This window comes from Pseudorca crassidens, chromosome 18 (genome assembly GCF_039906515.1).
Source record: "Pseudorca crassidens isolate mPseCra1 chromosome 18, mPseCra1.hap1, whole genome shotgun sequence".
Lineage (NCBI taxonomy): Eukaryota > Metazoa > Chordata > Mammalia > Artiodactyla > Delphinidae > Pseudorca > Pseudorca crassidens.
Genome location: NC_090313.1, coordinates 63,862,447 through 63,874,890, shown reverse-complemented (window position 1 = coordinate 63,874,890; position 12,444 = coordinate 63,862,447). Strand labels below are relative to the sequence as shown.

The window sequence follows — 12,444 nt, the reverse complement described above, 5'->3', positions numbered from 1 at the left end:
TGCTTTGGGAGCTACAAATTGAGCAAAGGACTTCGGGCAAGTATTTTATAAAAATCATTCTTAAAGAAATGTAGCCTCTGGGCAAAACTGAAAATGGCAGGGGAGAGAGAGAGAGAGAGAGAGAGAGAGAGAGAGAGAGAGAGAGAGAGAGAGAGAGAGAGAGAGAGAGGGAGGGAGGGAGGGAGGGAGGGAGGGAGGGAGGGAGGGAGGGAGGGAGGGAGGGAGGGAGGGAGGGAGGGAGAGAGAGAGCGCGCCCTTTCTCTGATTTTAGGAACGCAGAAGCTTCAGGGAGGAAATGCAAATCACTGGAGCATTATTCTCTAATTTATTACTAACGGTTCTTAATAACTAAGGGGCAATGCTGGGTCTCCAGTTGGCTGAAATGATCAGAAATTGCTCGCTGCAGTTATACTAACTAAATATAATTTGACACTAAATAACCATCCCAGATATACAGCTTTCCACACAGTCTCTCATTGCAAAGGAAAAACTAAGCCATAACATTAATAAACAGAATAATCCAATTAAGTGTCTTTCCATTTGGGAACTATTTAGAATTGAGAGCTTATCAGGATAGTGAGATAGGCCAAAACAATTCAGTGTTTACCGACTCAAAACATCAGGGCGTTTATTGTAAGAAAAATTTTTTGTTATTTTAAAATAAGTGTTTAATCAGTCTGAATGGCTCTGTAGTGACCTTCATCACTGTAAATTGTTCCTAGATATAACGCCTAATTTCCCATAAATAGATTTACTTGTAATTTAATATTCAATACAAGCACCTTTTTCTATGCTCAGAGTATGTTTATAAACATACTTTTTTTTTTTTTTTTTACCATATATAATCATCATCTGTGGTATCTGCCTGCAGGTACAGAAATACACAGGAGGAAATCTGCCCAACAGAGGAACTGGGGCCACCTCATGATCCAATGAATGTACTCTGAGCTGTGAGCCCAAGGACAGCAGGTATTTGATACATGTTTGTTGAATGAATGAGTTACCTCAGCTTTGTCAGAGAAGGTATTTTCCAAGCATGCGGGTTAATAAAGCCTGGGCTAGTTCCTCCAGGCTGAATTTTCACAGGGAAAGTAGTGGCACGTCTAGCCCTCAAATCAAGGTACAATCACATTCTCCAGGAAAAGCCTCCACTTTTCTCCACTCCCCAGAGAAGCCTGTATCACATCCTTTGGCCAGGATACCTTCGGAGAGTCTTTCTATTAAAGCAAGGGTTACGTGGATGGCCTTCTCTACACACAGAGATGGGACTGACCCCCAGGGGGACTCTGAAGACAAAACTGAAGAACATTTAAGCCATACTTACTGCTGGTGGAGGACATGTGGCTGTAGTCAGACCTGAAACACAAAACCTTAGTATTAGTAGGATTAGACATTATTTTTCTCTCCAAGTGATCTCTTCAAAGTTGAATTTTAAACAGTCAGTGGTAAGTAGCATTTAACTGATAAAGAAATGCCCCAAATTAAAAACTCTCATGCTGCGGACTGTCTTGTGCAGAATCAAGTTATGTCTGGATTTGAAAGCACAACTTTAAAGGCATTCTAGAAATCCGGGGTCCTTCATATGGGCTCTGTGAGTCTCCCAGATGGGAGACCAGATGGGTCCCGAACCATCTAAATTTACTGGCAAATTTTTGAGTGGAAGCTTATTTTCCCGGAGAGAACGCTCAAAGTTTTCAGCAGACTCTCAAAGGGGTTCATGACTCCCACAAAAGGTTAAACCACTGCAAAAGGTTAAACCCTTGAAATGTCAGCACCACCCCTCAGGGAAATGTTTCTTTGCTGATGTAAGCAGAGGCGAGGTGGACCCTGGGGAGAAGGAACCCTGGCTGGGAGGGCTTCCACATTCAAGGCCTGGCCGACCATCAGGTAACACACAAGCACAGTGATGGTTGATTTCAGTTCCATCTAGGAAGAAATCCTGCTAGATATTAGAGTAACAGGATGTGGGCCGTGATCTGGAAAGGGAAAAGGCAGGGTTAGGGCCGGGGTGAAATAAGCCATCAGTTTGTATGCTGAAAAATCAGCCGCTGGCATTCGGCCTCTGTGAGAATGGGAATGCGGCCAAGAACGTGTCTGCTTGATCTCTGCTAAGCTTCTGCTCCACTTGTGTGGCTCTTAAACCGTCCCTCTCTGGCAACGTACATGGTATAGAAGCTATTGGTTTTCTCCCCCACAGTGTCCCCAAGTCATTCTTGGTAGGAAATTAAGCTCTCAGGCATGGAGGAGTTTATTCTACCAAGGTTGTAGTTAGGGGACATAGTTATGCAAATAAAGTGGTTAATTATGTTTAATTTTATAGATATACACTCCTTTCATTTACTTAGTCTCAGGCTGCCTTTCTTGAATCATCCAATTTTTACTCCATTGAGTTTCTTACCACATTAAAAGGATATATACAAAACTTTTTTAAAAAGTCATGAAAAGCATGCCTCTCACTAATTCAAACAACCTACATCTCCCACACAAAATCATGCACCGACTTATTGCTAGAGGAACAAAATGGAAGAAAAACAGCATGTGATTTTCTCTTTCCAAATGAAATACTCTAGTTGTCACAGAGTCCCTGAATTTCAAAACTGGAAAGAATAACAACTACTAACATTTGCATATCCCTTTATATACTACAAACTGCATCCACGGAGATCTCATCCAATTTTTTATATCATTGATTAGGAAACTAAAGTGATAGTATCTGTAAGGAGACCAGGAGGTGAGGCTTGAACTAGGCAGGCAGAGCGGTGGTAAGGAAGGAGTTAGAAGGGAGAAGGGATTGGATAGAGCCCCGAGAGATGCTGGCTAAGGGAAAAGGGAGAGGAGATGGAGGGAGAGAAAATGAGAGAGGAGAGTCAGGGACTAAGCACATTCTGAAATGCAGGATTTGTAACCCCAGTGTTGGTGCGTTAAATTCTTTCTGGAACCAGGCAGGACAATACTTAGAAATGTAACTGTACATATATGCAGTGAAAACTCAACCAACATCCACTGTGGGAGATGCAACAGCAAAACAATTCCATTACAATATGATCATCTTAAGAAGGCCAGGCTTCAAAGAAATTGCAGGACAATTCCCATAAAACATTCAGTAAGAATGTGCAATCGTATTTATTTTATTTTTAAAATTCTGTCAGTATTTTCAGCTAGGATCTTCCAAATACTCTTGAAGCATATGGGTTTCGCATATGCATACATTTTAAAGATCTGCATACAGATGGATACCTATGTAGAATGAAATTTACATTCAAAACATATTCCAAGAATCTTAAAGTGCAACGGGGGTATTTTAGGGCAGGTGCTGGCATAACGGATGCCCCTGCCACGAATCTCTCCATATTTCTCATGATGGAAGGCGCCGCCCAGGTCAGGCCTGCCAAATGGTCGGTCTTCTGTCACTCTTGCCCTGCTCCAATTCCTTCCTCATGCAGCAGCCAATCTTTGCAAGGCACAAATCTGATCATGTCCCTCTCTGGATGACGTTCAAGCTTGACAGTGCACAACAGTGCACCCCTCTTTCTACGACTGATGGCCTCTGCCCAGCTCTGTAGTCTCATCCATCACCCCAACTTCCACCCCTGTCCACCATCAAAACAGAAATCAAACAGAAAGAAAAGTCACCTAAAACTTCACATTACTCTCCAGCCTCTGGTCCTGGTGACGTAATTTGTACTCAGTTGCCGTAACGATGGAGATACAATTTTAAACTGCTCTTTTCACTAAACTCCATCATAAAATGCTGCTACATGGTTTCTGTAACTATAATTTTAGATAAGGTGATGTACTATCATTTAGTCACCCACTTCCCTTTTGTTGGCTATACGATTGTTCCCGATTGTTCACTTCTGCAAAGCACATGGTGATGAGAAATTTATAAATACAGCCTGATATTTAATTTCCTTGGAAAACTTATCATGATGCGGAATGGGGGCTGAGTCAAGGTATGAAGACTTTTATAGTTCTTAAAATACATTCCAAATAACCCCAAAAGGTTATTTACTAGAAATAGGGCTGGTGAAAGACAAGCTGTAAAGCTTGGAAAAACTGTATGCATAAATAGGTTCAAACGATTTCAGATGCTGAGTATGGTTCTCCGGAGGGATGTGTACTCCCAGCTTTTTTGGGTAGGAGGAAGCAAGCTGCAGGGTACCTGTCTTGGGAATTTTGCTTATTGGTCTCACATCCTAAGAACTTATCCAGCTGGCTCTGAATGAGACATTCAGCTTTGCCAGAATGAAGCGTGCAAGGTGAATCCACAAATTTGAGGATGAAAAATTTGTGGACACATGATACAGATGAGCAGAATAATACAAGGATTATATAGACTCACATGCCTGACACATAGAGTAAACGCATTTTCAAACGTTACATTTATTTAGTATCTGTACCAATAATGAACAGAAAGTAGGATGTGGTCCCTTGACTGTACTTCAGTTATACGTATAGGGGTTAAACGTAAAGGGGTCTGCACTCAAGATAGTTTTCCACCGTCAGCAGCCTACTTGCCAATTTTGATATTTATAGAAAATGGATACCTTCCTAAATTCTCTTTTCCAGGGAAATCCTGGGATAAGAACTGACCTTGGCATTTCAGTAAAACACCAGCTCACTGCACCACGGACCTCATCTGTTAACTCCCAGTCCATTGAATTAGACGCCATGGTAATTTAGAGCTATCTAGCTCCACCTTGAACGCAAAGACAACAGAGTACCTAATAGATCATCTTGTCTTCTATGCAACATTTCCCCATCTAAAACTCTTTAAGCCTGTCCCCTGTAAAAATGGATTCTACCTATTCCTTTCCATCCACCTGTTTATAAACTCTAGACCTGTGAACTGTTTATCACTGAAATCACAGTGACGCATCCGTTGGAGTTCACCCAAAGATAAAGAGCATGGTGTGACCCTATGTTTTCAGAAGCTCAGTGACAGCTGCCACAGACGTGGAGATCCACTAATGCCAGGTCAAACTTCTGAATGAAAATAATCCATCAGCTATGGTTATATTTGAAAGACTGGCTTACAGGCCAAATCTGGGAGACAGCACTAATGCAACACCCACTGGAAAACATTCATCTTAGCCTTTTGTTTGGGTTTACAAAACACTGCCTGTCCCTCTGTTAAGAGACTCTGTTTCTTAAGACAGTTGACCATGGTCAGTAGCCAACTTGCCAGTTTTTTCTAACAGCAAGTACATAGAAGCACAAGGCTTGTCTTCAAGTGGATCTGGAAAGTGGGAGTTTCAAAACGACATCAACCGCCACAGAAGAATGCTAGTTTGCGTTCAGTCTTAGCCTGTATTGCTGGGGGCGTCAGACAGCAAAGGTAGCATTTCGAGCAAAAGAAAATGTCTGAGCAGAAAACAAGAATTAATTCCAGACCAAATAGCTCTTTGAAAGGCAACTTCACTAGGCAGGAGGTGTGCTGGAGACGCAAGCTGCGAGCTAGGCCACTAACTGGCCACGCGTCCTCTGAAACCTCCGTTTCCTCATCTTCCAAATAAAAATAATGATCAGATTGAGGCATGTGCTGTACTATTTCAGGTGTTCTGAACAGTAATCAAGTTGCTTAAGGCATTTAAAAGCATCAGAGCCTCTACTGTGATGCGTAACAAAGAACATATGGTCTTGAGTGCACCTGGAGATGTACATTTTTATTTAGATAAAACTCTAAGTTTACCATTTGGAGTGTTTCATAAGAAATAATAATGTACTGAGGGTTTACTTATGCCAGGCACTGTTCTCTGAGCTTTAAGTGTATAGACCCATTCAATCCTCACAGCCACCCTATGAGGTGAGTACTAGTACTATCGTCATCCCCATCTTACAAAGGAGAAAGCTGAGGGCAGGGAGAGGGTAAGTAACTGGCTCAAGGTTCCACAATTCCTAGGTGGAGGAGCCAGAATTTGAACCCCAGCAGGCTGGCTCTGTGGACTGTAACTTTCAAAGGGATCAGCACAGTCTGTCTACTGGCAGCGGAATCCACGAAGGTTCTTGGAAGCACTTCCGATATGCTGCTGAAAGGACCAGTCATCAGCTCAAGCAACAGCCGCACATCTCCCTTACTCCTATGTTCTGTTCACCCCAGCCTAGCAACAGTCCCTCTCCCCCAAACCCTGATGATCTCAACGACCCACTGTCTCTCTCCGCCTGCCCCCAGGTGGGTGAAAACTGCTGCAGGAAAATCAATGGCAAGGTAGACTAGTACCTTCATATGTAATCACTAATCTTGACTGGGGTCTCACTCACCATCGCCCGGAACAACAGTGTCAAGTCTCCATTCTCCTGGGGGACGGTGGGCTGCATTTGCACTGAACGGAAACCCATCTTCCCTTCTCTCCCACTGGGTGCAACAGGGATGTCCCTCCTCTTTCCAAAGCCAATCTGTCCACGTGACCTGAAGTCCACCTACCTGCACATTTTCAGAAAGCTGACATTACAGATATCCGTTTTTCTCCTGCGTAGTTATCATTCCCCATTTACAGAATCCCTTCTATGAGCATTTATTGCCCAATTCATGCCTACATTTAAGAAATCCTTCCCTCATCCCACTCTCCCCTCCAGCTACTGTCACTTCTCACCCCTCCCTTTCCCAGACAAAGGGCTCCAGCCACCTCCTCCTCCACTACTCCTCTGCCTTTTCATCATCTCCCTTTAAAAAGAAGGGAGATGACTTCCTCATCCTGATTTGTTTCTCAACAGCACAGTTTATCTCTTTCCTTTCTTCCCTTGGCTTCTAGGATATCACCTTCTTCCTTTTTTCATTTCATGCCTAATTTTTCTCAGCCTCCTTTATCAGCTCACCCTCCTTTACCTGACATTTAAATGCTGTAGTTTTTCAAGGCTGGTCTTAAATAGTACCTGCTTCCCAGATTTGTTGAAGGATTAAATGAATTAATGAAACATGTTAAGTCTTAGAATGGTACCTGGCACATAGTAAACGCCAGGCTCGTGTCTGCTATGAACTTTAGTTGATCGAATCCACTCCTAGGGCTTCAACTGCCATTTTTAGGCTGCCGGTTCCCAACTGCAGTCCTCCTGTCTGACCTCCTCTCTAGGTAGATTACTCGACTGCTGACTCATCATCTTTACTTGGATGTCTCCCAATACTTCAAACCAGCATGATGAACATGAAACTTACACCCTGCCCAAACGTGGTTTGGAGGGGATCACAGGCTACTCTGAGAATCTGATGAAAAACAGTATCTTAGAAAACGTCACAAAGCCCATCATTCTGCATGCAACTTAAAGCAATTCATGCACCCCAAATTAAGGCTCCCTGTCTGAGTGGATGTGTCACTTGAGCTGACTCTTGAAAGAAGAGTAGAGTTTCACCTGGCGGACAGGCGTGCCAGGTGGAGAAGGGCCTGGGGCAAAGAGGGCGGCTTGACACAGGTGAGGAATTGGAAAAAACCCAGCTGATGTGGTTATATGCAGGGTGCAGGGACAAGCCTGCCAAGTGACAAGGCCAGAGAGAGAGAGGGGTGGGGACCCCACGAACACTGGGGCTTGTAGGCCATGCTAAACCCTTCGCGCTTTATAGATGACAGAACCACTAAAAGTTTGCAAGGCAGAGAGACACGATCCGATTTGCCTTTTTTAAAATAATGATAACACACACATACTGAGCAAGCTTTCTTCATGCTTTCTACACAATCTCGACAGGTAGCTGTATGGAAGCTGGAGAGGGTAAGAGGTGGCAAGCTCTGGAAAAGCAGGGAAACTGAACGGTTTTTTAATACGTAATCTCAACTTTAAGGGATATATGAATATGCAGCAAATACAAGACTGAGAAGCATTCACTGCAACTATCTCATTTAAATGCACGCCACTTGACCTTTAGCTTAAGAATGCTACGGAGGCAATAAGAATTCTTCAAACAATTCTGTCCTGTTAACTTACACACTTAAGACAGAGACAGCGAGGCGTCAGCAGGCTCAGCACGCCCCTCCCAGGAGCCCCGACAGCTGTCATGCTGTTCGTTGGGATCCTGGGGTGATGACACTCCTGGGTCAGGGCTTTCTCTCCATTTCTCCGAGAGAGCCCTGGCATAAAAGATCTGTTTCAGGTGAGCTCTGCACATTGAAAACCAATGGACCCGCCGGTGCTTTATTTAACCCAGCTGAAAATGACCCGATTACTTTTGTTTTGTTTCTTCTACTCATGTTCAGCTAACTGGGGCGGGGCGGGGTGGGGGTAGGTGGGGGAAGCCAAGGATCTTCAGTTAAAGTTGATAAATGCCCCACATACAAAGCGTGGGAGAAAGCACAGGAGTTCAGTATTTGGAGTCAGGTTACAACACTGCAGTGTTAACAGGGTTCTGTAGCGAACCATCAATGATCACAAGTGCGGGTAACAGGGAAAGCCCATTGCAGGGTAAATGTTTGGGGGCAGTAAACTCCTGGATTTCGGCTCCAGTGGATAGAGGCTGTAAGGAAGGGTGGGGTTGGGCAGGCGGGGTGGGGGGGGCTGCCTAGGGAGCCTTTCTCCGGGTCAGGTGTGACCCTAGGTCTATTCTGGGCCTGGACTCTCTTCCTGTCCTCTCAGGGTTGCCAAATCCTTAGATCTATGTCTAAATCTCCCCAGCCTTCTTGGAATGAGGATTTCTGTGTTCTGGGCAGCTCCAGCCCTCCCCCTGGGTTACTGCAGATAGGCAAAGACACCCTTTCCTTCTGGGTCGGTACCCGCATCCTGGATGTAGCGCTGACTCTGCACCGGGAAGTCCTCTAGAGACAGGGGCTGGGCGGAAGGCTTTACAATGACGTTCGTCTCCTAAAAGACATTCAGTCTTTTGTCCCACTCAGGAAAACAGTGTTGCTCGGAGAGGGTTAATTAGTCTCCAAAGGTTTGGACTAATTGTTTGAGTCCGCCGAAGAGAAGAGGACATTTTTAAAAACAAGCAAGGCTAGATCATAGCACCATCTTCATCCCACCTGTGCCCAAGGCAAGCGGCTCCAGCTGGGACAGGTGCGCTCAGAAGTGAGGAAGCTCGGCGGGGCAGTGGAGGAGCTGGGGAGGGCGTCTTGGCAAACACAATAAAGCCGTAAAATGAAAAACGCCATCCTCTTAGAAGACTTCTGAAAGACTCTTAGGTCTCACGTGTCCTACCCGCTTTACCTTTTCTCCCCACCCCCAGACCCCCATCCTGGACTCCAGGGGGTTCCGGAGCAACAATAAGAAAGTCCTCGCGGAAGGTGGAAACAAGTGCAAGAGCATCCCTTGTCTCTCTAACGGTGATACCGGGGGACACTGCATTTGCCCGGCACTCCGCATCAGCTCAGTGATGACGGAGGGCAAGAGGGTCTGGGGTGGTGTGGGCTGCGTGGGGTTACTCTGAACCTTGAGTCCTTCCACTTTTCTGCCCTCCAGGGTGGGGCCCGCCCTGACCGGGGCAGCCACGGACCCCGCCGCTCTGCCCTCAGGGCCGGCCCAGCAGACAGCTGGCTCGCCACAGCCCCTCCGGTTTCCCCAGGGGACCCGGCAGGAGAAACGGTCCCCGCAGCCGCGTCCCGCCGAAGCGACTCCGGCGCGGGGTCCAGGAAGGTCCCGGGCCGGGAGGAGCCGCCGCGCAACTCGGAGTGGTCCCCGCCCACTGCCCGGCCCGCGCCGCTCACCCTCCGGTCTCTGCGCCCGAGTCCACGCAGTCATCCTCCTCGCCGCTACCCGCCTTGGGGTCCATGGCGCGTTCCCCGCCGCGCTCCGCGCGCGGGCGCCGGCGTGACCCGGGACGGGCTCCCTCCGGGCCGCCCAGCGCAGCCCGGACCAGCCCGAGCTGGCTGGGCTCCCTCTGAGCGTCTCACGGCCCGGGATCCGGCAAACAACTCAGGAGCCACCCCGCGCCGCGCCCTCTCCTGGCCGCGCCCAACCAGGCCCCCGGGGCTGCTCCCGCCCCGCCCCTCGCCGCTCGGCCGTGCAAGCGTGTGCGCGCGCAAGAGGGTGAGTGGACGGAGCGCGTGTGCGCGCGGGGGTGTGCACGTGAGCCAGGGTATGTGCGTACGCAAGAGGGCGTGTGCACGCGGTGTGAGCGCGCGCGGGGGGATGTGTGCAGAATATGTGCGCGCGCAAGAAAGTGTGTGCATGTGCGCGAGGGTAGGTGCGCGCGCAAGAGGGTGTGTGCTCCGGCTGTGAGTCTGTGCGCGAGCTCGCGTGAGCCCGCGTGTTGCACGCCTATGAGTGGTGTGAATGCATGAGTGGGCGAGGTCTGTGTGGTCGTGCGCACTTGTCTTTGTGGTTCGCTGTGGGTTGGTATGTATTTGTATGTGCACGCTTCTGGGTGTCTGCTGACCGCGTGTTCCCGTCTGTGCTTTGTGACCGCGTGTGATGTCTGAGTGAGCCGTCCCTCTCCCCTGGGCCCACAGTCCCGGAATTCAGAATCCTAGGGATTGCCCGGAGGTTCCTCAGCCCCAGCGTCGCGAGTCCCACCGAGAAACCCCCAGCCGCACGGTGAAAGCAAGGAGGAATCAGTTCTACTTCTGGACCAGTTAGAACATCTAGGTGTTTTCGTACAGTTCCCTCAGAATTGCCAACAGTGAATTCATTATCACCTTTCTTAGCACAGGTCTGAGTGGCTTCCCACCACCAACGTGCCAGTTTACAATTGGTGTCATGCATTCTTTTGCTAGTTAAAAAAAAAAAAAAAGCCTTTAAAAATAACTTAAAGACCATTGCAGGCACCTGCATTCAGGGGTTGTTGTTGTAAGGGGATAATGGATGTTTGTAAAGTACCCCACTCAGCACCTGGGGTGAGTTAATGATCACCGTTGGAGGGCCTCACCGCCTCTTAGTAGGGTGAGGCTGGATGGAACTTGGGGGCAGGGAGAATCAAAACAGTTTGGATTTAATTCTGACAGCCCTGTCCAAGCCATTGGGAGGCACTCATTTCTTCTTTCTTCTGTTTTAAAGCAAGTTATTTAACCTCTTTGAGCCTTTATTTACTTATCTGTAAGATGGGACTATTGATATCTACCCTAGAGCCTGTTGTGAATTTAATGAGATCATACATAAAAATACGTAGCATTGGTCCTGATACATGCTAAGCACTAGTACCAGGCAGCTATCATTACTTTTAAAGCATGAGCTAGCTACATTCCCAGTCTCAATTTGCAAAGCAGTGACAAGTGGTATCACTGAAGGGGAATCCATTGTTTTCCTCTCTCCCTCTCCCCTCCCTTCTGTTCTTTCTTCCTACTTACCTAAATGTCACTCCTTTTGATTCTTATCTTAATTAAATTACATAAAAGAGAAATCCAACTAAACAAAAGAAGAATAGACATGCAATCTCATCATCAAGAAAAAACACAGGTAAATATGCCAACCCCAAATCTTAACTGAATTGTCCTTACTGAGCATAAAATTCCTTGCACACAAAACAGAAATGGATATATTATACTCAATTTGTGCTCATTAGCTGAAAGAAAGGAGCATGCCAGTTCAAAGGAGACTCCCCCCACCTCCCACCCCATGTACCAATTCCTAAAAGAAAATTCTCAGATGAGGCTAAAGGAATGTTGTGAGAGATTTAAAGCACAATGTCATTAATGACCATCTTAAATTTATCCATGCAGTTGATAACTAAATACCAAACAGGAGGCTGAATTCTGGATATACAAATAAGGGAAAACAGCAACAGATATGAGGCCTGCCCTCACTGAGCTTATAATCAGGAGAGGGAGACTTATTAAACAAGTATATATTAAATATATATATAAAACATCAGTGGAGATGAATGCTGTGAAGAAAAGAACAGTGTGCCCTGAGAGAGAATGTAATTCAAGTTGGAATGTCAGGGAACGCTCTCTTGGGAAGGCATATTTAGCTCTCTTCTGCCTCAGGGCCTTTGCACTTGCCATTTCTTCTCCCTGGAATAATTTCTCCCAGATTTTCTGCAAGGCTCCTACCACATGTCTTTCAGGAGTCTGTTCAAATGGCCCCTCATCAGAGAGCCCTTCCCAACTAAACCCATCACAGTATCCCCTACCTTGCTCTGCTCTTTCTTATAACTCTGCCAGCACGTAACATATGATAAGTTTGTTGACTAATTACCTGTTCTTTCTTCCCCAATCCTATCCATGGAATGCCAGCTCCAGGAGAGCAGGGACTCTGTTTTGTTCACTGCTGTATTCCCAGCACCTGGAATAGTCCTTCGAGCAATAAATACGTGTTGAGTGAATGAAAGGGAAGCAGCCCCAGCGTGGAGGGGGTTAGTGAGGAGAGCTTTCCCAGTGCGGAGACCAGCAAGTGTGTGGCAGGACAGGGCCCTGAGCATTTGATTAGAGAGGGAGGGAAGGAAAGCTGGGGGACCAGAAGGACACAAAATGGCAAAGATGACAGTGAGGCAGTTCTATACACATGTAACATCTCCCTGAAATCAATAGGTCATTATAGCCTATTTGAAAAGTAGAAGGACAGGGCTTCCCTGGTGGTGCAGTGGTT

The 12,444-nt window shown here is 46.7% G+C and overlaps 1 protein-coding gene across 3 annotated transcripts in view; it reads right to left on the bottom strand.

Annotated features, from left to right (window-relative positions):
- The window catches only part of FAM124A (family with sequence similarity 124 member A), a 114,325-nt gene extending 104,462 nt beyond the window's left edge, over positions 1-9,863 (bottom strand). For 2 of the 3 annotated variants that reach the window (XR_010936807.1, XM_067712984.1), the window contains exons 1-2: positions 9,627-9,863; positions 1,325-1,356 (exon numbers count right to left, since the gene is read on the bottom strand). Coding sequence is in view for 2 of the 3 variants with exons in the window: in XM_067712984.1 (XP_067569085.1) it covers positions 1,325-1,356; positions 9,627-9,691 (97 nt within the window). In the remaining variant the exon portion in view is untranslated. The remainder of the gene's footprint in view (positions 1-1,324; positions 1,357-9,626) is intronic. The other variant, XM_067712983.1, reaches the window with a different exon arrangement.
- Positions 9,864-12,444: the final 2,581 nt, after the last annotated feature.